At 40.3% G+C, this 23678-nt stretch overlaps 1 protein-coding gene across 1 annotated transcript; it reads right to left on the bottom strand.

The window, feature by feature from the left end:
- Positions 1-7927: 7927 nt before the first annotated feature.
- LOC137649348 (uncharacterized) lies at positions 7928-8422 on the bottom strand. The gene has a single exon (XM_068382330.1). It carries the CDS (start codon positions 8420-8422, stop codon positions 7928-7930), a length of 495 nt encoding a protein of 164 aa, XP_068238431.1.
- Between the last annotated feature and the right edge of the window lie 15256 nt (positions 8423-23678).

Genomic DNA, 23678 nt, shown 5'->3' with positions numbered 1-23678 from the left:
GTATAATTATATACCATAGTTTTCTGTCTGCAGTATGCTCTATACCACAGATGAACTGGCTACTGTATATTCATATACAACAGTTACTGCCGGCAAGGCTAGTACTTAGACTTAATTCAACTGGCAGAAAATTTCATTGTATGTATAGCCGGCAGTCCAGTCTCGGGTCACCGACTGAAGGCACACCATCCCAGCCATCATTCAATGTGACTGAGTAGTGGCCAAGTACAGACACTGCAGGCTCTCACCGGTAGAGTCAGATGTGACAGTGAATCCATGGCTGTCGGCCACAAGCCAAACCTGCATCTTGCCAGCAAGGATAGTAGCCGGCAGCCGCCAGAAAGAATAGTAGTTGGCGGCACTAGCCAATGAAGAGAGAGAAAGCAAGGGGTGAAGGATGATAAAAGGGTGGCGGCACTAGCCACTATATAATTACCTTCCTCCCGAATGAGGGTTCTAATGGAATGGGAGAACATATCATGATCAAGCTTCCACTCATCCGCAGCTATGCCGGTATCAATCGGACAAGGGCAGCGGATGGCAGCCCAAGGGAGGACTGGAGAACACTCTAAGGATAATGGGTCTCCTGCTGGCGCCGCTATCCCAGAACATCATGTTCTATAGGGAAGCTGAACGACTAGGCCATACAGGCAGAAGACCGAGCCGGCCCTACAACCCGCCGGCAATCGGTGAGATTGTAGGACAGCGGACACAGAGGTGTGATGGCTAAGCCATCACCAAAGGACAGAACGGGACAGGGGAAAAGGGTCCTGTATAAGATGTGCAAGGAGCCGGCGGCATGCCATCCCTACCACACGTAAAGGAAACTCTGTTTCAGTATCTATGTCATCCTAAGCATAAGGAGAGTACAATCTCCAGCCTAGGGTCTGCCAATACAGTAAAGGGACCGGCATCATAAAGCCGTCACCTAACTTAAAGAGAAACAGAGTTCCCATGCCTGCGCCATCCTAGGCCAAAGAATAATCACTATGCTTCAGTCTAGGGTCTGCAGGCACAGGGAGAAGGGGATCCCATGACCCCTCCAAGTGCAGTCTAGGGGGCCAGGCCTCCTGTGCCAATCAACTAAGTCCAACAGGGGAGTACATTCACCCTATTGGACAGCTGCCGGCACACGACAAGTACTCTGAGGTTCTGACCCAAACCCAAAGCTCATCAACAATGGCTTGGTAAAGGGGCAGTAAAACCCTAGCCTAACCTTACCAGAATCACAATTCAAGGCAAGACTGGCTAGGATCGTAGCCATAGGCTACACTCAGAGGGAAGAAGGGATTACCTTATATATAAAGGTAACCAGGGAGATTGTATGAAAGTATTCTAAAGCCACTAGGCTATTAGCCTAGTGACAGTGAGATCAACTACCTGACTCATTGAAGCTCTTTCGTATACTATCTTGGAAGAGGAAAATTGTTATGCAATCGATATATCTTTCATGTATAAATTGCCTAATATCTTCATTTAAACTCAATAACACCAGGAATGCCTATTATATCTAAAACGCCTAGGCTAGGAAGCCTAACGGCAACAAGATCGGCTACCTATTTCGCCGAAACTAAAGAATACTATCGGCATAATATAAATAATTCCTAGCAATGAAGACTACATAGCTAAATATATTTACTTAAGCTATTATACCGGGAAAGTCATTCTGGCTAACTAAATAACGCATGCGTTACAAACAACAGCGCCAAAGACGCCTCCAGTCCAGGCAATAGCTCTGCCAAAAACATAGTTTATTTCGAGTTAAATCTTTACTTTATGGCCAGAGCTAAATTTATACAATAAAAAATTAAATACTCACTTTTCCAGAGGCAAAAGACGCTGGAGATTGCATTATAATCCAAAATAACGAAAGAGCACTGGGAAAAATCACCGAGCTGACGCGCTACAGAGAAAGGAATAAAGATGGCGGACGATGGTGGCGCCATCTGAGTACTCAAACAGTAACAGAGGATAGACTTTTGTAACGGCTCCTCTTTTATTTTGCCACTTTTCCCCCTCAAAGCTTAAAACGCTATGCGGGGTGCACATTGCTATATGGCGTGTCAAGAATACATCCCCTGATATCATGCGATATCCTAAAAGGAAACTTTAAGGATATTCACACCAGGAGTTAGAATTCTTGAGATCTTTAGTTAAATTCTCTGAGAATATCACTGTAGTCAAATATACACTAAGAAGCTACTGAAAGGAACCTTCCATCAGGACGACATGGCCTGAGCCCATATATATATATATATATATATATATATATATATATATATATATATATATATATATATATATATATATATATATATATATATATATATATATATATATATATACATAATATATATATATATATATATATATATATATATATATATATATATATATATATATATATATATATATGTATATATATATATATATATATATATATATATATATATATATATATATATATATATATTATGTATATATATATTATATATCTATATCTATATATATATATATATATATATATATATATATATATATATATATATATATATATATATATATATATATATATATATATATATATATATATATATATATATATATATATATATATATATATATATATTATATATATAATATATAATATATATATAATATATATATATATATATATATATATATATATATATATATATATATATATATATATATATATATATATATATATATATATATATAAATATAATATATAAATATATATATATATATATATATATATATATATATATATATATATATATATATATATATATATATATATATATATATATATGATAAACTAATTTGTATGCAGGGTTCCCCTGCGTGTTAGGAGTAGGTAAAAAATAAAGATATATTTTCAGAACACTGTTCGAAATCCAAGTTTACTTTTCTAAATTTAGTTGTGTGTGGGTGTTTTGCAATGGTAGGCTACTTCATAGTATTCTGAACGATATTCGCTGTCGTAAATCCTCAGAAAATATAAATCATGCTTTCATCACGAGAAAATAGAAATTACAGAAAGAATGTCTTCAGAAGCTGGTTTTTGAAAAAAGAAGAAGAAGAAGACGACGAAAAGGGATTATTGGTCAAGATACCTTGTCCCTCGAGAGTGTTGACATAGAAGATAATGTGTTCATAGACACTTTTAGGCATCCTCTCTTTATTTGGAGACTACCTGAGTAACAACAGAAGCAAAGAAAAAGGCCGAATAATGCAAAGCGTCTCGGAACATTTCAAAAAAATTATCCTAGATTGTATGATAAAAACTGTCTAAAAATAATCCCAAACCCCTCTGGTACTTTTTACTATTTCTGTAGGCTACAATTCTATATCTTAGGTTTATTAACCTCTAAGTTTCTTTTCATAGAGAATGTGCTCTCACAGCCTCTGACTTACAGCGCAAAATAGTCCGTCATAAAAGAAATAAATAACTCGGGAGACACTTGGTGTTGGCATCACTAAAAGATGTTTGCGAGTAGCAAACTCATTGCCAGTTTTTTCTTTTTGTTAATTTTACCACCGGGCTAGTCCGATACCTAATGTTTTCACAAGTGTTAAACGACTCATCTAGTTTGTTAATTCTTCATCCCCACCCCCTTTCACACACAAAAAAATGTTCGATGATGCAATATTTTTCACAAGGTGACTTTAATGTACAAGAGAATCTTGGCATTTTAAATATGACCTGGAATTACGTACCATAGCTACAGGTATCTGAACGAAAATATATGGTTTCAATCTAAACGGGCAGAAGGAGACAGTAGGGAAGATCCCGTGTCCCGCAGCCAGCTGTACGATGATCCATCTGAAAGAGAACTGACGCCACAAACATTTCAAAAAATCTATGCATCACACATTGCCTACTTTATCATTGAAGTTGTATACACAAGGGACCCTTAATGATGCCACGATTATAATTTGGTTAGTTATAAGCGTGGTAATGCGTACGATAATTCTCAAAATCATACGATGATTGTATTGTGAATGTTACCGAGGTACGGCTAGACTCCATTAGATTCGGAGGTTCCTCTCTGAGACTCTGACTCTGTTCAGTTAGTTACAATACTGCACTCAGTATGTGTGTACAGCTATGAGAGTAAAGATGTGCGTGGGAGAAACAAGTATGTGACGTGGTGTGGTGATGGATCTATGAGCTTTTGTTTACTTTGCAAAAGTAACGTTTGCCCCTAAGTAATAGACCAGTGGTGCAACTGTTAAGTGTATAATGTTTTATCACTCCAGGGAACATAATGAGAAATGTGTGATAACTTTAAAGGTAATTTGTAAGTTCCCCGCTTGACATACACGTGACATTTTATGCCCAATTACGCATTGACTTTAAATTCCATTATCTCGTTACGGACTCGTGTCGAATAATGATGCAAACAGCAACACGAGGATCCCTATGAAGACATACGGTAAGTCTTGCCTTAATCATATACAGTGCGACCTAAACATAAATGTTACGTCACATTGTGCACCACCAATGTAAGGTTAAATATTGCGATACCCATTTTTTTATTTTCTTTTAAAGTTCGTGATTTTGTGGAGGGTAATTACCACCAGCCTTTATTGTTGTATACATAAGTAAAAACACTACCAATATGTTAATGATAACATCCAGTTTTATAACAAACCAGAAAAGTGTTTCGTCATTTTCTAGGCAAGTATTTTTATATGGGGGGGGGGGGTTGTTCTTGTGGTTGTTGTTTATTTATCATTCACCAGTCTTTTATTCGTAGATATATTTGTCTATAACGAATAGATTGTGTGCACATGAACTTTACAGTCATAAGTTTATTGCTCTTGTCACAAGAGTTATCGTTACCAAGCGCGTGTGTTTGCTCTCTCTCTCTCTCTCTCTCTCTCTCTCTCTCTCTCTCTCTCTCTCTCTCTCTCTCTCTCTCTCTCTATATATATATATATATATATATATATATATATATATATATATATATATATATATATATATATATATATATATATATATATTCAACTCCTTGAGTTCACTGGAGGAGTCCAAGATTAATAATCAGGATTTCCAGTAAACATGGTATGTAAAAGGAACCACGGTGAATAAACTTCAATATTCAGATGTAATAGTAGCTCAACAAGCGGAGGTAGAAATTCCGGAAGCTGTTAAATTTCTTAGTTTATCAAAATGATGTTACCTCATCAAAGGTCAATTACCCGGAACTGACTCGTATGTACGTATAATTCCATATAGTCATACGAAACTCTGAAGAAGCTCTCGTAATTATCATTTGTACACATCATACAGATAAATAAACGAGAGGTGTCTGGCCAATTTTAAAGGTTTTGATTGTTATTTTCGATTGTACTTTTACCCCGTAAAGATCCTCATTACAATTAATAAAACCATCTTTAGCCCCAATATTAGGACACATGCATTTTAGTCGTTTGCTCATAATGTGAGGACAGCAAGACGAGTGGAGAGAGTCTGACGGTTTACTAAACTTGCTTGCTTGCTTATAGATTGCCTCGCCTTATGCAAGACACGGGCTCTTGCGTTGGCAGCCCGTAAGCGAATTTACTTAATATTTGGATTAATTACCTTTAAAAAAGGGAGTTTTGTAATGTTAATTAAGATAACTTACGTTAATACAAGTGGGATTAAATTAAACAAAGAGTGTGGTATATTACTTTCAAAAATAATTGATTTTAAACTACGTTAGATTTAGATAGCAAGAGCTTATTAGATAACGCCAAAATAGTGGTAGTTTCGAGTGAACTGTTTGTCCTCATTCAGCATCCAGGAATTTGGTTCCCAGGTGGGGTTAATGACAATATACCAAGCGTCCCACTGGTTGGCTTTTGCATAGCAGGTGTCACGTCAATTTCTCTTAAGAAAACCAGTATAACTGAATGAGGGACAGGACCCTCTTGCTGCCACTAAACAATACGACACGGGGAAAAGGGGGTAACTGGCTGGCATGGCAACGGAAAAAGAGACCACGGTAGGGAGACTCCTCTTTAGGTCCACTAAAGGAAACTTGTTGATAGACAATCTATCGAGCGAGAGAAAGTGTTATAGCAGCGAGTCCCAGTGAAGTAGAAGATCGTGGAAATGAATGAAAAGCGATTTAGATGAAGACAGAAGAAAAGTCATAAACGATCCCAAGCAAAAGGTTAAGCAGTAGAGGGAGCGAGAGAGAGGGAGTGCTAGCTGAGGGGGAGGGAGCTAGCAAAAAGTCAGAAGAAATCGTAATAGTAATAGAATTTATTATTTAAAAGATAGAGTTAATGATTGAAATAAGGAAAAGTTTTGGTTGCTTAATCAAATAAGAAGGTTTTGTTTTATAAGAGATATAACTCCGTCATAGAAATATCGGTGCTACTATAGCGTGAGGTCTACCGCCATATGTCGCCTACCCAGGCGGAGGGTGAGGTCTACCACGCGACAAGCTTGGACATTCTGCAACCTAAATGCCATGGGGTACCAGCATTCTACAGTGAACCACCAGCAATATTATGTGGATCCAGCGACAGGAGCACACACACAGGCAATTGAGCGATCGTGGTTGGACGCTAAAACGATGATTCTGAAGAGATTAATGCGAGGTGTTGGTCGTCAGCTGTTCCAGTCTCATCTTGATTATTTTTGCTGGAAGGTGATGAGAAAAAATTTCAATGATCTATTTGTGTCTTTCTTAGAAGATGTACGAAGTGTGTACCGCTAGGATAAATGTATGGAAATATATGATAACATGTTTATTTTTACCTTTATTCCTTTTTTTTAATGTAATTAGAAATCCAATTATCTATTTAAGTCATTTCTAAGATATGTTTAAATTAAGTGGTTATTGCTTAAACAAATGTATGAAATGTGTTTTATCTATGAGGGACGAATAATTTAGCAGTAGACCGATAACATGTTTATTTTTACCTTTATTCCTTTTTTTTAATGTAATTAGAAATCCAATTATCTATTTAAGTCATTTCTAAGATATGTTTCAATTAAGTGTTTATTGTTTTGTATCGCTAGAATAAATATGGAAATATATGATAACATGTTTATTTTTACCTTTATTAATATTTTTTTCAATGTAATTAAAATTCCAATTATCATTTTAAGACATTTCTAAAATATGTTTAAATTGAGTGTTTATTGCTTAAACAAATGTATGAAATGTGTTTTATCTATGAGGGACGAATAATTCAAAGGTAGACCTCACGCTATAGTGCTAACGGGAGGTAGATCTCACGCTATAGTGTGGTAGACCTCACGCTATAGTAGCACCGAAATATCTAAGACAAAGAAGGATATGTGCAATTGCGCGGGGAAAATTGGCGGGTAGCCGTGAACACGAGGGAATTTTAGGCGGGAGATAGTATTGAATGTTTTAGATTTACTAAACTTGTAATGGTCACTATATTACAGAGTGCCGACGGAAAAGTAGCCCCGGAAGGGAAACTGTTCTAACCGCCAAAATCATTGTGTTTTTATACAATACGAATTAACAAATACTAAGGCAATAGCCCAAGGGAATATACAATTAAAATAAAGCTCTCAAAGAGTGCAACATCATGGTACAAAAATCCACTACTTGAAACAAATAATAAAATTATAATTATCAGAAATGTGTTTAGGGGGAGGAAACACAACAGGAAAATCGATGTCCTTACAAGTACTCCCCCCCCCCCCCTTGACAGCGGGCATCGGAGCAGGTTGATGCGATTAATCCATGTATCATGGAGGGCGACGTAGTTCCCCTCTGGTGCTTGAACAGAGGGAAGGTTGCTCTGCTTCGGAGGAATTGTTTTCTTCTGTCGTTGCGTGGTTTTCTCCCGCTTGGTGGATGATTTGTTCTGAGGTGGAATCCTTGGTCTACCAGGGCCCATGGTGATCTTCTCATTGCTTTCAAGGAACGCTGGTTTTAATCTGTCGATCGTCACCCATATCTTCTTGTCCGTGGACGTTCAGGAGGAAAGATTTGGCTGTTCTTCTGATGACCTTGTAAGGGCCGTGATCAGGTCTAGTCAGGGGTTGGCGATAAGCATCGACCCGGATAAAGACGTAGTCGTAGTCGTCTAGGTTCTTGGGCATGAAGTGTCTGGTCCTGTCCTCATATGTCTTCAAGCATGGCCTGAATTTCCCAGCAATCTCTCTCAGGTGATTCAGCTTAATGTCGTCGGTAGTTGCAGGGAAGAACTCGCCAGGGACTGTAAGTGCCTCACCGTAGGCCTTCTCCATAGGGGAAGGTTCGCCGTCTTCCCGGGGAGCGGTGCGAAGGCCAAGGAGGACCCATGGGAATTGCGCTTTCCAATGTTCGTCCGTACATCTCGCCATCAGGGCTGTCTTGAGAGTGCGATGAGTTCTCTCGACCATGCCATTCGCTGCAGGGTTGTATGCCATGGTGCTGTGGAGTGTCATTCCCATCAGGTTTGCCAGAGAGAGCCAGATCTCTGACAAGAAGGCAGAATCTCGGTTCGTCGGGGACAGCAAAGCGGCATGATCCAACTCGACAGGAGAGCTTTGGCGCAGGCATGGGTGGTTGCTTTAGACATCGGAGTCGCTTCTAACCATCTAGTGGAGCGGTCGACTATCATCAGAAGGTATCTTGCAGAACCTGAAGGCGGCAGAGGTCTCACGACGTCCATGGGGATGTGTACGAATCGTCTCTTGGGTTGGGGAAAATCGCCGACTCCCAACTCAGAATGGCGTTTTACCTTACTCGTCTGGCAGTTAATGCAAGTTCTCGCCCACTCATGGGCGTCTTTCTTGATCCCTGGCCAGATGAATTTCTCGAATAGTAGACGGGCTCTAGTGCGACCCGAGGAGTGTGATAATCCATGGATGACGTCGAAGATCTTCCTTCTACGGGAGGCAGGAATCCATGGGCGTGCTGGTGTTGCAGAGGATGATTTCCCCTGGCCGGTCCGAGGGGAATGTCCTTCATCTGTAGCGTTGATGTTGTTGTATGATAGTCCTGGGCCTCCTGGTTGCTCTGCTGTTCTACGGTGAGGTTGGGGTAGTCGATGCCCAGGTGGATTGCGTTGATCTCTATCCTGGAGAGGGTGTCGGCGACGGGGTTCTTCTTCCCCGGTACGTAGCTGATAGTGCAGCCGAATTCTGCGATGGCTGCCAGGTGTCGTTGGCGAGAGGACCATGCGTCTGAAGACTTCATGAAAGTGTGGATCAGGGGCTGGTGGTCTGTCATGATGGTGAAAGGGGTACCTTGAAGCATGTATTTGAATTGGCGGACGGCGAGGTAGATGGCGAGGAGCTCCTTGTCGAACATGCTGTACCTGGTTTCCACAGGTTTGAGTTTCTTGCTGAAGAAGCCCAAGGGCTGCGGGTAACCGTTGACGATCTGTTCGAGGACAGCACCGTAGGCGACGTTGCTGGTGTTGGTAGTCAACTTCAGGGAGGCGCTGTCGTCGTGGTACACCAGGGTGGTGGCTTTGGTGAGGGCGGCCTTTGTCCTGTCGAAGGCGTGTTGCTGCTGGGGACCCCAGACGAGCTTCTTGGCTTTTCCCTTCAGGACGTCATTGAGGGGAGTCTGGATGTGGGCGATTTTGGGGATGATGCGACGGTAGTAGTTTACCATCCCCAAATACTCCTGAAGGTGCCGGATGTGGTCGATGTGGGCTTTACGCCCTCTGCAAATATTTGATGTCCAAGGAAGTCCACCCTCTCGGCGCTGAATGTGCACTTGTCGAAGCGGATGATCAAACCATTCTCCTGAAGGCGTTTCAGCACAGCGCGGACGTGTCTCCAGTGTTTCTCCTTCGTCCTGGAGAAGATTAAGATGTCGTCCACGTAACAGACACAGAACGGCAGGTCCCCCAGGATGCTGTCCATCAATCGTTGAAACGTGGCCCCAGCGTTGCGTAGGCCGAAGGTTGAATATGAGGTGTAGGAGCTGAACGTTGTTTTGATGGCGGTCTTAGGCACGTTCTCTGGGAACACAGGAACCTGAAAGTATGATTTAAGAAGGTCCATTTTAGTAAAATTTTTTCCCCATGGAGGGCGCTGGTGAGGTCTTGCATGTTCGGCAGAGGGTAGCGGTCTGGCGTTGTGATGAGGTTAAGGCACCTGTAGTCACCGCAGGGCTTCCTTGCCCCATCCGGTTTCTTCACCATGTGGAGAGCAGACGTCCAAGGACTGGACGCCTTCTTGCATATGCCCATCCGTTGCATGTCTTCGAAGGCACGCTTAGCATCTCTCAGCTTCTGCGGCGGGAGGTGGCGGAACTTGGCGTGCGTGGGAGGTCCCGTTGTGTTGATGAGGTGGTAGACCGTGTGCTTGGAGGGGGACCCCGGCGACTGTCGAAGTTCCGGCTTGAAGACATCGGGGGACGCCGGAAGAAGGGCTGCGCTACGACAGTGGAGATGGGTGTGATACCAGGACCAGCTCTTAGTGGGCGGGTTCGGCATGTCCCAGTGTCGATGAGGCATTTCCCGGCGATGTAGGCGAGTAGAATATGGTGAGCCAAGAAGTCTGTGCCAAAGAGGGGTTGTCTGACGTCGGCGATGGCGAAGGACCAAGAGTAAAATTGGCCCATGATTGAGATTTTAAGCACCCTAGTGCCATAACACCGTATGGGAGATGCGTTGGCGGCAATGAGCGAGGGAGCATCACTGCTAGGTGCACTGTTTAGGTTGGCCTTTGAAGGAGGAAATGTTGACTGCATACAGCCAGTATCAACCATAATCCTACGGTTGGGTACGTCGTCGAGGATGTAGAATCCGATCTTGTCATGATCTGCTACTGCGGCGGTGGCTGGCTGGTGTCTAAATTTCTTCGGGAACTTGCAGGGGGCCCTGCACTTCATTGCGTTGCTCCTACACTGCTGGTGATAGAAGCACCAAGTCGGGTTCGGTCTATGGCTCTGCTGCATCGGCTGCGGAAGTTTCTTCTTCATCAGGGTGAGGATTTTGTCGTCGTCAACAGAGGGCGCCGCCGAGGAGTCGAGTGATGAGCAGCTGAAGGAGGATGATGCGCCAAGGCCTTGGAAGCTTCGTATAACTTCTGTGCCCTTGACAGGTGGTCATTCATCGGCAGGGTGTCGGTATCGGTGAGCTGGGCTCTCACATCCTGTGGAAGGCGTCGAAGGAATATTTCGCGAGATAGGTTTATCTTTCGTCGTCGTCCATTGGCATTGGTCTCAGGCAGCATGAGAAGTCCAACCAGTTCATCCCATGCTTCTACGGAAGAGGTGTCGCCTATGGGTCTATTGCTGAGATCAAGGATCTTCTGTGCCCTTGCTGAAACGGAAAGTGTGTATATATTAATTAGTTTGATTTGCAGGTCGTCGTAGGATACCTGACCAGAGTGATCGTCGAGCCATGGGGAGATCATGTCACACACCTCCTCAGGGAGGGAGGTCAGGACAATGTCAGTTTTGGTACAGGGGTTGTTTAGTTCGGCCACCCTGAAGAATATGTCTACCCTCAGGAACCAGGAGGCGGTGTTGTGCCGTGAGAACGGTGGCAGCTTGACTTTGGGCGCACCTAAGTGGTTGCTGGGCATGATGGGCTGGGTGGTTTCGTTATGGTCAGTTGATGCATCGGGCCAAGGGCGTGAGTTGGTTATGTCAGATATACTCATCGTTGCTGCCTCATGAAAACTGAAGTGTGGGATAAAGCTGAACGACGTCGTTTAACGTTTAATGTCAAAAGAAGATATACGAAGGTAACACAGCCGTAATTAGTCCGTTAATGACAAGCCAAAACATTTATGTGTTACCAACATCTCCGGGGTCACCATTTGTGAGGACAGCAAGACAAGTGAGGAGAGACTGATGGTTTACTAAACTTGCAACGGTCACTATATTACAGAGTGCGGAAGGAAAAGTAGCCGTGGAAGGGAAACTGTTCTAACGAACATAATCATTGTGTTTTTTTATGCAAAACAAATTAACAAATACTAAGTCCGTAGCTGAGAGAAATATACAAGTTTATACATTAAAATAAAGCTTTCAAAGAGCTCAACATCGTGATATAAAAATCCACTGCGTGGAACAAATAATGAAATTACAATTATCAGAAATGTGCTCAGGGGGAGGAAACACGGCGGGAAAAACGATGTCCTTACAATAACTTCTATATTCCCTGAATGTAATTAACCCAGCGTAAAGAGAACCCCATTTCTGTTGTTTTTGTCATTTAGCTGCATGTTTACATGTTCTATGTACAGGAACCTCTTGAATATCTTAATTCATCAGTATAGGGAAAATTCGTAAATGGGTCTCATTTTCTGCCAGTTTATTTATACATTTCAATAGTTACACGTAGATTGTGATATTTCACTAGCTGAAAATTTTTTTTTGTTGGGTTTGAGAAGTGATTCAAACATAAAAATTTGCCAGTATCTAAGCACAATTTACTCACGGGTCTTAGGAAATACGAAATTAAAACAGAAGTCCCAAGTACTTTAGTCATGTAAAAAAAGTGAGTGACTAATATAGGCTATAGGCCATACAATTAAGTTTGCAAATAGTAGGCCTAGTATGAAGTCTTGCTTTAGGTAGTATATTATTATTATTATTCTTATTATTATTATTAGTTAAGCTACAACCCTAGTTGGAAAAGCAGGATTCTATAAGCCCCAGGGCTCCAACAGGGAAATAGCTCAGTGAGGAAAGAAATAAGGAAACAGAAGGAATAGTGTCTGAGTGTACTCTCAAGCAAGAGAAGTGTAACCCAAGACACTGGAAGACCATGGTACAGAAGATATGAATAGAGGACAATGGTTTGATGTTGGAGTGTTCTCCTAGGAAAGCTGCCTGTCATGAGCCTCGTCTATCCCTACCAAGTTGAAAGTAGCCACTGAACGATTACAGTACTGTAATTAACTCCTCGGTCGGTTTGTATTAAAGCCAACACTTCTTGTTGGCACAGGCCTTTCCCTTGGTTGGCCCGAGTTAACCCTTTGCGTGAAGAAGAATTTATCGGTTACCTTAGTGTTGTTGGGTGTATCAGGACAAGAGGAGAATGTGTGAAAAAAAGCCAGATTATTCTTTCTGTGTAGGCAAAGGAAAATTGAGCCGAAATCAGAAAGGGACCCAACGTAGTTCTATCAGGTCAGTCAAAGGACACAGTAACTCTAGCGATGTTATTTAAACGGTTGACTGGGGCCTTGACCATACCTATATATATATATATATATATATATATATACTGTATATATATACATACAGTATATATTTATATATATATATATATATATATATATATATATATATATATATATATATATATATATATAATGTGTGTGTGTGTGTGTGTCATCATCAAATGACCAAATCCATGCAGAAAGACCTTGGTGGGAACCTAAAGAAAAATATATTGTTAATTTATCAGTAACTTTTTGATTTCGTAATTACCGTGTAGAAACAGTTACTTTTCCCTTAAAGTTTAATATGGAGCACTGGGAAATAAAGCTAAAAACTAGACTACTGCAGAGCAAAGACCTCAGACAAGTCCTTCCTCTTCCGTTTTCTCTTCCTTCCTCTGTCTCTTTTGCAATCTAGGGACCCATTCTGCTATTCTTAATGTCCATCTATTATCTGTCATTCTCATTATATGTATTGCCCATGTCCGTTTGTTTAGGAATATCCTATACTTTAGTTTGCTCTCATAGCCATGTTGCTGTTTATCTCTCTTAGTGTTATTCCCTATACATACATACATACATATAATGTTACCCTGCGGAGTCCGACCTTGGTTAAGGACTCAGTACATGAACAAAGAACAATAAAAAGAAAGTTGATGTCACTAGCCGGCATTAAGACAACAATTAACGACAAAAAAGTTATATTTACAAAAAATAGTATTTACTAGAATGTGTGGAAAAGAAAGCACAACGGAAAAAAAGGTATCCTTGGTGAAATAAACCCAAAGTGCTTCACGTGAAATTGTACAGACCTTGGACGACTTCAGCAAACAATCTAATTCCCTAGAATGGGAAAATAAATTAATTTATTAACCGATCACTTATGCAATTTACTTCTATAGGCTGAGAACACAATGAAGTCGTGTTGTTATAACTTTTAAGCAAATAAAATCCAAGTGCAAAACTTATCAACTTAAAACACTATCTCATGGAAATAAACACTGTCACAAAGTGGGTTATTAAGATTAGTAGATGGTATAGTGATTGGGATGTAAGGATGGGATAAATTAATAAGGGTTCAGTGGATAGGATAAATTAATAAGGGTTCAGTGGATAGGATCTTTCATTAAGGATAAAAGGAAAGAATGGGATGTGATAAAGAAGGAAGACGGAAGGATGGGTATGATTATAAGGATATGAGGTTATTATACAGACACCTTACCTTGATAAAAGGATGTTATTGCCTCCTGTGCTGAGAACGTATCACAGGTATCTTGCTTCCGTGGAGGTTGAAGAGTGAAGAACTGCCCAGACGCTCCTGCAATAAGATACCCTTCCAGCCCTCGATGGGGGCGTCATTGGCCTGACCCCATGTCCCATTGGTCATTAGCCTTGGCCTCGTCTCCTGTCACCTCCATCAATAGGCCTCCTCTCGACTTCTTCCTAGGTCCCTTTGTGTTGGCACTGAGCAACCACGTTGTCTCTTTGGAAAATGCCTGAAAGGAGCTACTTTAGGGGAGTAGACGAGCATAGAATAGGTGGGAAGGTGGTGATGCTCAGGGTAAGATCACAACGCTTGTGGAATTTCAACTGGTCCTTGCTGGGAGTCTCTATGAAAAGTGGCACCATGGCTGTCACTAATAACAGCTCTTCATTTTAGCAGAGATTTTGTTCGAGAACAGGACAAGAACTCTGCAAGTAAGGTATGAAGTCACTAGCCTTAATGACTCCACCCTCAGTGAGTCTCACTATGGTAATGGATTAATTTCCAAGCTGCAACTAGGGTCATAATTTTACTTTATTTTGATATCATGTTAGCTTTAAGTGCCACTTAGAAGTAAGCATGTTGGTTGTGATGTAACGACCAAAATTGGAAAATGCAGTACTAGTTAAAGTTAAGGGACCTAGTGCATTGGTATGCATGAAAATTAAAGCAAATGGACAAATCACAACATGCAAAGGATAAAATAAATCCATAAAATTGAATAACATATAAACCAATGAGGCCAAGATAGCTTTTTCAAGTTTATTAACCTGGGAGACACCAGGGCCAAATTAATATTATTTCATACAGCTTAGATTAACTTACTGACTATGGTTACATGTTAGGGACATGGCACTGTGCATTGAGCACCAATGACGGTAGAGCACATCTGCTATCCTATTATCTGTGCCCTATTTCTGCGGTTACGCCACGGCGGGGGACCTAGATAATCCATCTGGGAAGGGAATACTTTCGGTTAGGATGAGCTGGAGAGATGCACTCAGCACTACCTGCTTTGAGTGACCTGTGACCTGGCAACGATGGCAGGAGGCTACATAAGCCTAACAATTGTTTGCTAGCCTGGCCAGAAATGCTGCTGGATCAGCTGGGTAGTAAAGTTTACACCAAATTGTCCTCCAAGTCCCTATTGGGCCATGCATAGCACCGACAACCAAAGGTTACGGGGTACAACTACTTGCTGGTGCAAAACCTTAACAGGATTGTCGGAACATTGGATGACTCTGAGGGGAAATTCATTTTTTAGCAGGAAGTCCTCCTTAGATTATTTATTTCCACTTCATTTGAGTAGGCGGCCTCCATGGAGTTTTCCAGCGTCTTCTCCAACAGCTGGAACCTGATGAGCTCTGTCTGGCTCCTTAGGGCCTCTTGGCTGATAGGTGTTTTCTTTTTGGCATCCTAGACCTCTGTCCTGGTGTTCGAGGTAGCTCTATAACCAGTGGGGATAAGCGGCACCTCTTCATTTGAAGAGAATTCTCGGATACAAGGCTTAGAATTGTGGCTGGTGGAGGAAGACGCTTGGGCCTCCTTACTTGACCAAGGTATTTCACCAAGGTATTTACCGAAGGTCAATGTCAGCTATCCATTTTTCTTCCTCTGCAGTTGGTGCCTATCCAGTTTTGGGCTCCGGCTTGGCAGCCTTCATGCACCTGAGGGGAATGTATTGTACGCTTTTCAGGAGGTCTTAACCGAAGAGCAATTCGAAGCCCTCATGTCGAAGATCGCTCACTACCCCTAGTCTGCACCGCTTGCTAAGCTGGGTCATGGCTACCTTCAGCTCCACTGTAGGGAGATCTTTGGTGACTCCTTCAATGCTCCGGACCTTCCTGTGATTGCCCTGCTGGACTTTAGCACTGTTGGGTCAGGTTTGCGTGTTATTGATCTGTGCTAATTACATGCCCATTGCCTGCATATTTGATTCATTCACTCTAGCGCTTATTCTCTCATTCCGCATCTTTTCTTGCTCTACTCTTCTCCGGGTCTTGGACTCATTCATAAGTTCCCGCACATACCGTCACAATGTGTCTACTTCATAACATTGCCGTTATGCCAAGCCCACAACCTCAGGAATCTCAGCGGCAGTAATTTTGCCAATTCCCTGTGGAGACAGCAACCAGACCAAACTTAACATCTTGAGATACGGCGCTGAACGTGCAAGAAATTACAGAGAGTGAAAAACATTTTAGCCCTTGCAAAAGTCGCACAGAAGAAAGGATAAGGATTGAGCTGAGCAGAATGCACAATGGCTGTAAAAATAACTTTCAGGAAAGAACTATCACCAAAAGGCAAGCCTCACAAATAATTAAACAGTACCTAGCAAAACAGGGATCATGCCAATGTGTGAGCACGTAGACTATCTGTTTGTAAGTCTTTCAAAATAGTAAGTAACAAAATTTCACCAGGAATCACAGCGATGGGTGATCTTGCATACTAGACAAAAAAAAAAAAAAAAAAAAAAAAAAATCACGACGATGGGTGATCCTATATACTAGAGATAGAATAAGAATCACAGTAATGGTGATCCTGTACAAAAGACAATGAAAGGGAATCCCAGCAATGGGTGATCCTGTGCACTCAACTTCTAAAATTGAATTATAGCGATTGGTGAACTTGTATGCTAGACATAAAAAATGGAATCACAGGGGTGGGTGATCCTGTACGCTAGACATAGATTAGGAATTATACTTATGGGTGATCTTGTACTCTATACGTAAAAAATGGAATCACAGCAATAGGTGATCCTGTATGCTAGACATAAAATAGGAATCACAGCGAAGCGTGATCCAGTACGCTAGACATAAAAAATTGAATCATAGCGATGAGTGATCCTGTACACTAGATGTAAAATATGGAATCACAGCAATGGTTGATCTTGTAGGCTAGACATAAAAAATCGAATCACAGCGATGGGTGATCCAGTATGCTAGACATAAAAAATCGAATCGCAGTGATCGTGGTTTTGTACCCTAGACATTAAAAATGGAATCGCATTAATGGGTGATCCTGTACACTAGACATAAAAACTTTAATCACAGCGATGTGTGATCCTGTATGCTACACATAAAATAGGAATCACAGCGATGGGTGATCCTGTACGCTAGACATGTACTAGTACTGGATTTGTGTTGGTGCGTCCCTGCAGTACCACCAATTGCAACTCTGTGACTTAAAGCAAAGTTTGTATTTATACCTAAAGTATGATTAATTTAAATGAACCAAACAATGTCACTGAGAATAATCAACCTCTTTGAAAGTTTTCCCTTAAACAAAAGTAAATTTAAGGAATTACACCCTCCAAATATTTTATCAGAATTTTCATATACCTTGAATGAAAAATGAAATCGAATGAGATTTCATAAAACCTTTATCCTTAGTTTAGCAATTTTAACAGAATTATACGAGAATTATCCCTTTCAAATCATGTGCATAGAAAATATCCCACGAAATATTACACAAACGAAATTACATGCGACTAACTATTACAAAAAACTGAAATAATAAGGGATGCTACATTTCCTTGCTGTTAGCCAACACAGAAATGATGCCCTCAAAGCCATAAAATCTTAGACTAAGACAAAAGAAATGATTGCACTGAAAATTGTATATCACTTGTTTCACTGGAAATTAACTTTTAGTACAATTAATTATTCTTGACACTGAATAGAAATAGTTAACCTAATAACGGTACAAATATATTTCACGTTTCTTACTTGCACAGGGCCAGTTACAAAATGTTACACGATAACAACACTCGCCACAAAATAATAAATTTATAATTTCTGGCAAATTCTCAGCAACATTTTAACAAACTACACACTACATACGCTGGGGCACAAAATCAGTTTGTAGAGTGTACACTATAGGTACTAGAGAGAGGGAATTTTGTTTCCTTCACAGGGCGGCTGTTTCTCTTCTGCTCCTATGCAGCCCGGGGGTGCCTATATATGAATCTAGCTACTTCCAGAATATTCTAGGTCCGAGATCTGGAAGCTTTGGGGTTGCTCTAAAGGCGTAAGGATGCCAATGATTACTCTCTTGGACGCGTACCGATGCAACAGCGAGACGACTCTTTCTCAGGTAGCTCCTCCCACTTTTGTTCTCGAAAAAAAAGAAGATAAAATCTAACCCATGGGTTTTCGAGAACCCTACAAAACACGTGGCAAATATAAGAATTGCATATTTTCTCACATAGCCTACTTGATGCAATACTCATAAAAATATATAAAAGATTTACATATGCCTTTGTTCATATCTCGTATGGAACATTTAACACTTTTAAACAGTTACGTCACACTTTGTAACAAAATACATGAGAAAAAGGTTACTTCTTAAAAATAATGTAAATTTACATATACTGAGTTGATTTAAGAATACAAATATATTAACGACGAAAGTACTACCTGATTTTCATACGAAACTTATACTTGCATGGCTATTCACCTCTTCAATGCACATATGAAAATATAAATAAAATGCATGATTAACTTATTCAATTTATATATATATATATATATATATGTATATATATATGTATATGTATATATATATATATATATATACATATACATATATATATATATATATATATGTGTGTGTGTATATGTATATGTGTGGTGCATATATATATATATATATATACACACACACACACACACACATATATATATATATATATATATGATAAATTTTTGCACTTTTAAATGTGTTTCTTCCATATTTCAAATAAGCCATATATATTAATACATTAAAGTCGGGATTCTCTTAACGACCTCGGGATCAGAGTCCCAGGCGGAATCGCCCAAAGACTATAATATCAGACCGGCGGGGATTTGAACCCTCGTCTAGGATATCTGTATGCCAGTGACCATACTACTCAGCTGGCTGAGTGGTATGGTCACTGGCATACAGATATCCTGGACGAGGGTTCAAATCCCCGCCGGTCTGATATTATGGTATTTGGGCGATTCCGCCTGGGACTCTGATCCCGAGGTCGTTAAGAGAATCCAGACTTTAATGTATTAATATAATTGGCTTATTTGAATATATATATATATATATATATATATATATAATGTGTGAGTATATATATGTATATATATATATAAATATGTATATATAGGCCTATATGTATATATATGTATTTATATATATTGTTCGACATAATGATGCCCTATCATTAAATTCCACATCCAAACCATGGTTATCGTTGTCGCATAGACACAAAACACTGGCAGATCATACCAGCTTCTTTCTGGTTTTGGTTTTATCCACTACACGAAAGAGCTATTTAGCATATAGTTTGCAGCAAGCCATAGGAAATGAGCTGTTTTTAGTTACACACACAATCATGTATAGGCCTCTCTCTCTCTCTCTCTCTCTCTCTCTCTATATATATATATATATATATATTGATATATGTATATATATATATTATATATATACATATATACATAAATTTGTATATATATATATATATATATATTTATGTATATATACACATACATACACATACACACACATATATATATATATATATATATATGTATGTATATATATATATATACACACATACACACATATGTATATATATGTATACACACACACACATATATATATATATATATATAGGCCTACACATATATATATTTATATATACACACATGTACATACACACACACACACACACACATATATATATATATATATATAGGCTTACACATATATATTTATATATACACACGTGCACATACACACACACACACACATATATATATATATATATATATATATATATATATATATATATATATATTTATAAATATAAATGTCACAAATCAATATATCTGCGTATATATTTATATATCAGCCCTGTATTATATTGATGTATAAGGATTTTTGTATATCATCATAAGCATTTCATTTTTGTTTATTGTTATAATTACCGTTTATATACGGTCTTATTCTACAGTTTATTTCTGCGTATATATTTATATATCAGCCCTGTATTATATTGGTGTATAATGATTTTTGTATATCATCATAAGCATTTTATTTCGTTTGTTATAATTACTGTTTATGCACTGTCTTATTCTATTGTTTTTCTTGTTAAAGTAGTTGAAATGTTATTTACTGAAAATAATGAGTGTAAAACTTGTGTGCCTGTTCTATTGTTACTAGCTAACGCTAGTTTCTTTATTCTAATTTGTAATATGTACATTAAGTCCTTCACAACAGATGTCACCCCGCTGTTTAAGGATACATATTAATTGTTATAGAATTGGTGCTTTTGCGGAGTCCTTGTCAACGAGCCGGGGCGACATCTAAACCTTTGTTTTGGGGGGAAGAAACAACCGGTGGTGCTTCTATCACACGTGTTATAAAGGGATTTCTTTCTCTCCAGTTTAAGACTGGAAGTGCGAGAGGATTATTATTATTATACTGTGAACTATTATATTACTTAAGAAGTTTTGCTCAATAGAGTGTTTCTTGGGCAGTGTATGCTGCGGTTTGTGACTTTATATTGAAGTGTTAATAAAGGCTATATGAGAATAGTGAAATTAAGCAGAATAGTCTTATTTTATTTTCACACCTGCCAATTACTGAACTTGAGTTGTGACAAGTGGCGACCGTGACAGGATTGGCAACAGTGATAAGATATAAAGGCTGGAAGTTGAAGTCATGGAAACCTTCAAAGAATATCTTTCATTGGCAAAGGACTACGGACTGGACGACGAGAAGGCCATTGAGTTTGTCGAGCACAGGGTTCAAGCAGAAGAAAAGAATCTTGAGAGAGAAGAGAGACTGTAAAGGTATGGCGTGGACCGTGGGAAGGCTTTGGCCGAACTAGAAGAGAAGGAGCGGGAGTGACAGCATGCACTAGAAGAGAAGGAGCGGGAGCGACAGCATGCACTAGAAGAGAAGGAGCGGGAGCGACGACATGAACTAGAAATAAAGAAACGAACTAGAGGCAGCACGACACCATGAAGAGGCACCGACAGTGATAAGTAACCACTCTCCTAAAGCAAAGATCCCAAACCTCCCGGAGTTTGTGGATGGTAAGGATGAGCTTGACAGCTACTTGTTAAGGTTTGAGAGGTATGCTAACACACACAAGTGGGACAGGTCAACGTGGGCCTCGTCTCTTAGTGCTCTTTTGACAGGGAATGCCCTTCTAGTCTATGGCCGGCTTTCTGACGATGATGCAAAGGACTATGAAATTTTGAAGAAAGCGCTCTTCAGAAGATACGACCTTACTGAGGAAGGATTCCGTAAAAAGTTCCGGAACACGCCCCCAGAAGACGGAGAGAGCCCTGCACAGTTCATTGTCAAGCTAAAGAACTTTCTCAAGAAGTGGATGGAACAAGCTGGCGCTTATGAGACTTTTGCAGAGCTCCAACAGCTGATGATCAAACAGTTCATTAATGCTGTCTCAAATGCACTGGAAGTTCATTTGAAGGAAAAGGCCCCTGCTAATCTGGATGACCTGGCAAAGGCAGCAGAGCAGTACCTCACATCTCATGGAACTAAGGTCTCTAAGGAGGCCAAGGTAGCTAAAAAGCCTGTGTATCGACCACCTAAGCAGACAGGACCAAGTGCTGTTGAGAATCCTTGTCATGGGCCCAATGAGCAAGTCATCAAGGGGACTTCAGCTAGAGAGGTAAGGTGCTACAGATGCAACCAGCTCGGCCACATAGCGTCGAAGTGTCACCTCTTGGATCAGTCAAGGGGTCCTAGAAATGACAAAAAGTGTATGTTCTGTGATAAATTTGGTCATGGTCTCCCGGAATGCAGGAAATTAAAGACCATCAAAACCGATGGATGTTGAGAAAAGTGTTGAAGAGGCACAGACACCAGTGGCACAAGTCTCGTCCTTCTGTTCAATCAGTGGCCCTCCTCCAGAAATGGATGTAGTTAAGGTAGATGCTTGTATCAAGGAAGGAAAGCTTTTCCTTGAGAATGGTTTTGCAGTCCCTTGTATGAATGCTTGTGTTCCAAACAATGAAGACTCAATGCCAGTGACAAAGGGTCGAGTAGGATCCCACATTGTTCAGGCGTTGCGTGACTCTGGATGTAATAGTGTGGTAATCAAACAAAAGTTTGTTGATCCTGATCTTTACACTGGAACCTTAGTGCTGGTCAGGCTTGCTGACAATTCCTTCCGGAGGGCTCCAATGGCTAAAATCCACATCAACACTCCATACCTGATTGGAGAAGTGGATGCAGTTTGTCTTCCTGACGCCCCCTATGATCTGCTAATTGGAAACGTCCCATGTGCAAGACCAGCTGAAGACCCTGACCTAGCGTGGCAAGACACCTGTGACCAGGAGACCTGTGCAGTAGCAACAAGGGCACAAGAGACCCTCTCCACTGGTAGTGCCAGGCAGTAATCTGTACAAAGAAGTCGATAGGGATGAAGTTTGTCGACTACAGAAGAAAGATGACACACTGAAGAAGTTTTGGACCTCTAAAGAAGAGAGAAAAGGAAGGCAAGTAATCCAGTTTGAAACCAGGAAACAGGTATTGTACAGGACATTTGTTCATCCAGACATCAACCATGGGAATCCAGTCTCCCAATTTATGGTTCCTAAACCACTGAGAACACAAGTCCTGACAGTAGCACATGAATCTACCTTAGGGGGCCACCTGTGTGCTAAGAAGACAAAGGAGAAGATCCTCAGAGAGTTCTACTGGCCTGGAATGGGTGCAGACATAACGAGGTTCTGCAGATCTTGTGACATCTGCCAGAAGACAATCAGCAAAGGTAGGGTGACAAAAGTACCTCTTGAGAAACTGCCAATCATTGCTACTCCATTCAAGAGGGTGTCTGTGGATATAATTGGTAAGATACATCCACCATCTGAGAAAGGACACCAGTTTATCATCACTATGATGGACCACACCAGTAGGTATCCTGATGCAGTGCCCTTGAAGAACATTGACTCTGAATCAGTTGCAGAAGCTCTGGTAGATATGTTTAGCAGGTTAGGGGTGCCTGAAGAAATATTAAGTGATCTTGGAACAGAGTTTACCTCTGACTGCATGAAGGAAGTAGCTAGACTTCTCAGCATGCGACAACTTACAACTACTCCATACCATCCAATGTGTAATGGATTGGTGGAAAAGTTCAATGGAACTCTAAAGGAAATGCTGAAAAAGTTATGTCAAGAGAAGCCTAATCAGTGGCACCGGTATATCAATGCTGTGTTGTTTGCTTACAGAGAAGTCCCTCAAGAGTCGACAGGGTTCTCCCCCTTTGAGATACTATATGGA

Source organism: Palaemon carinicauda, chromosome 11 (genome assembly GCF_036898095.1).
Source record: "Palaemon carinicauda isolate YSFRI2023 chromosome 11, ASM3689809v2, whole genome shotgun sequence".
In the NCBI taxonomy this organism is placed as follows: domain Eukaryota; kingdom Metazoa; phylum Arthropoda; class Malacostraca; order Decapoda; family Palaemonidae; genus Palaemon; species Palaemon carinicauda.
This window is presented reverse-complemented; position numbering and strand designations above follow the sequence as displayed.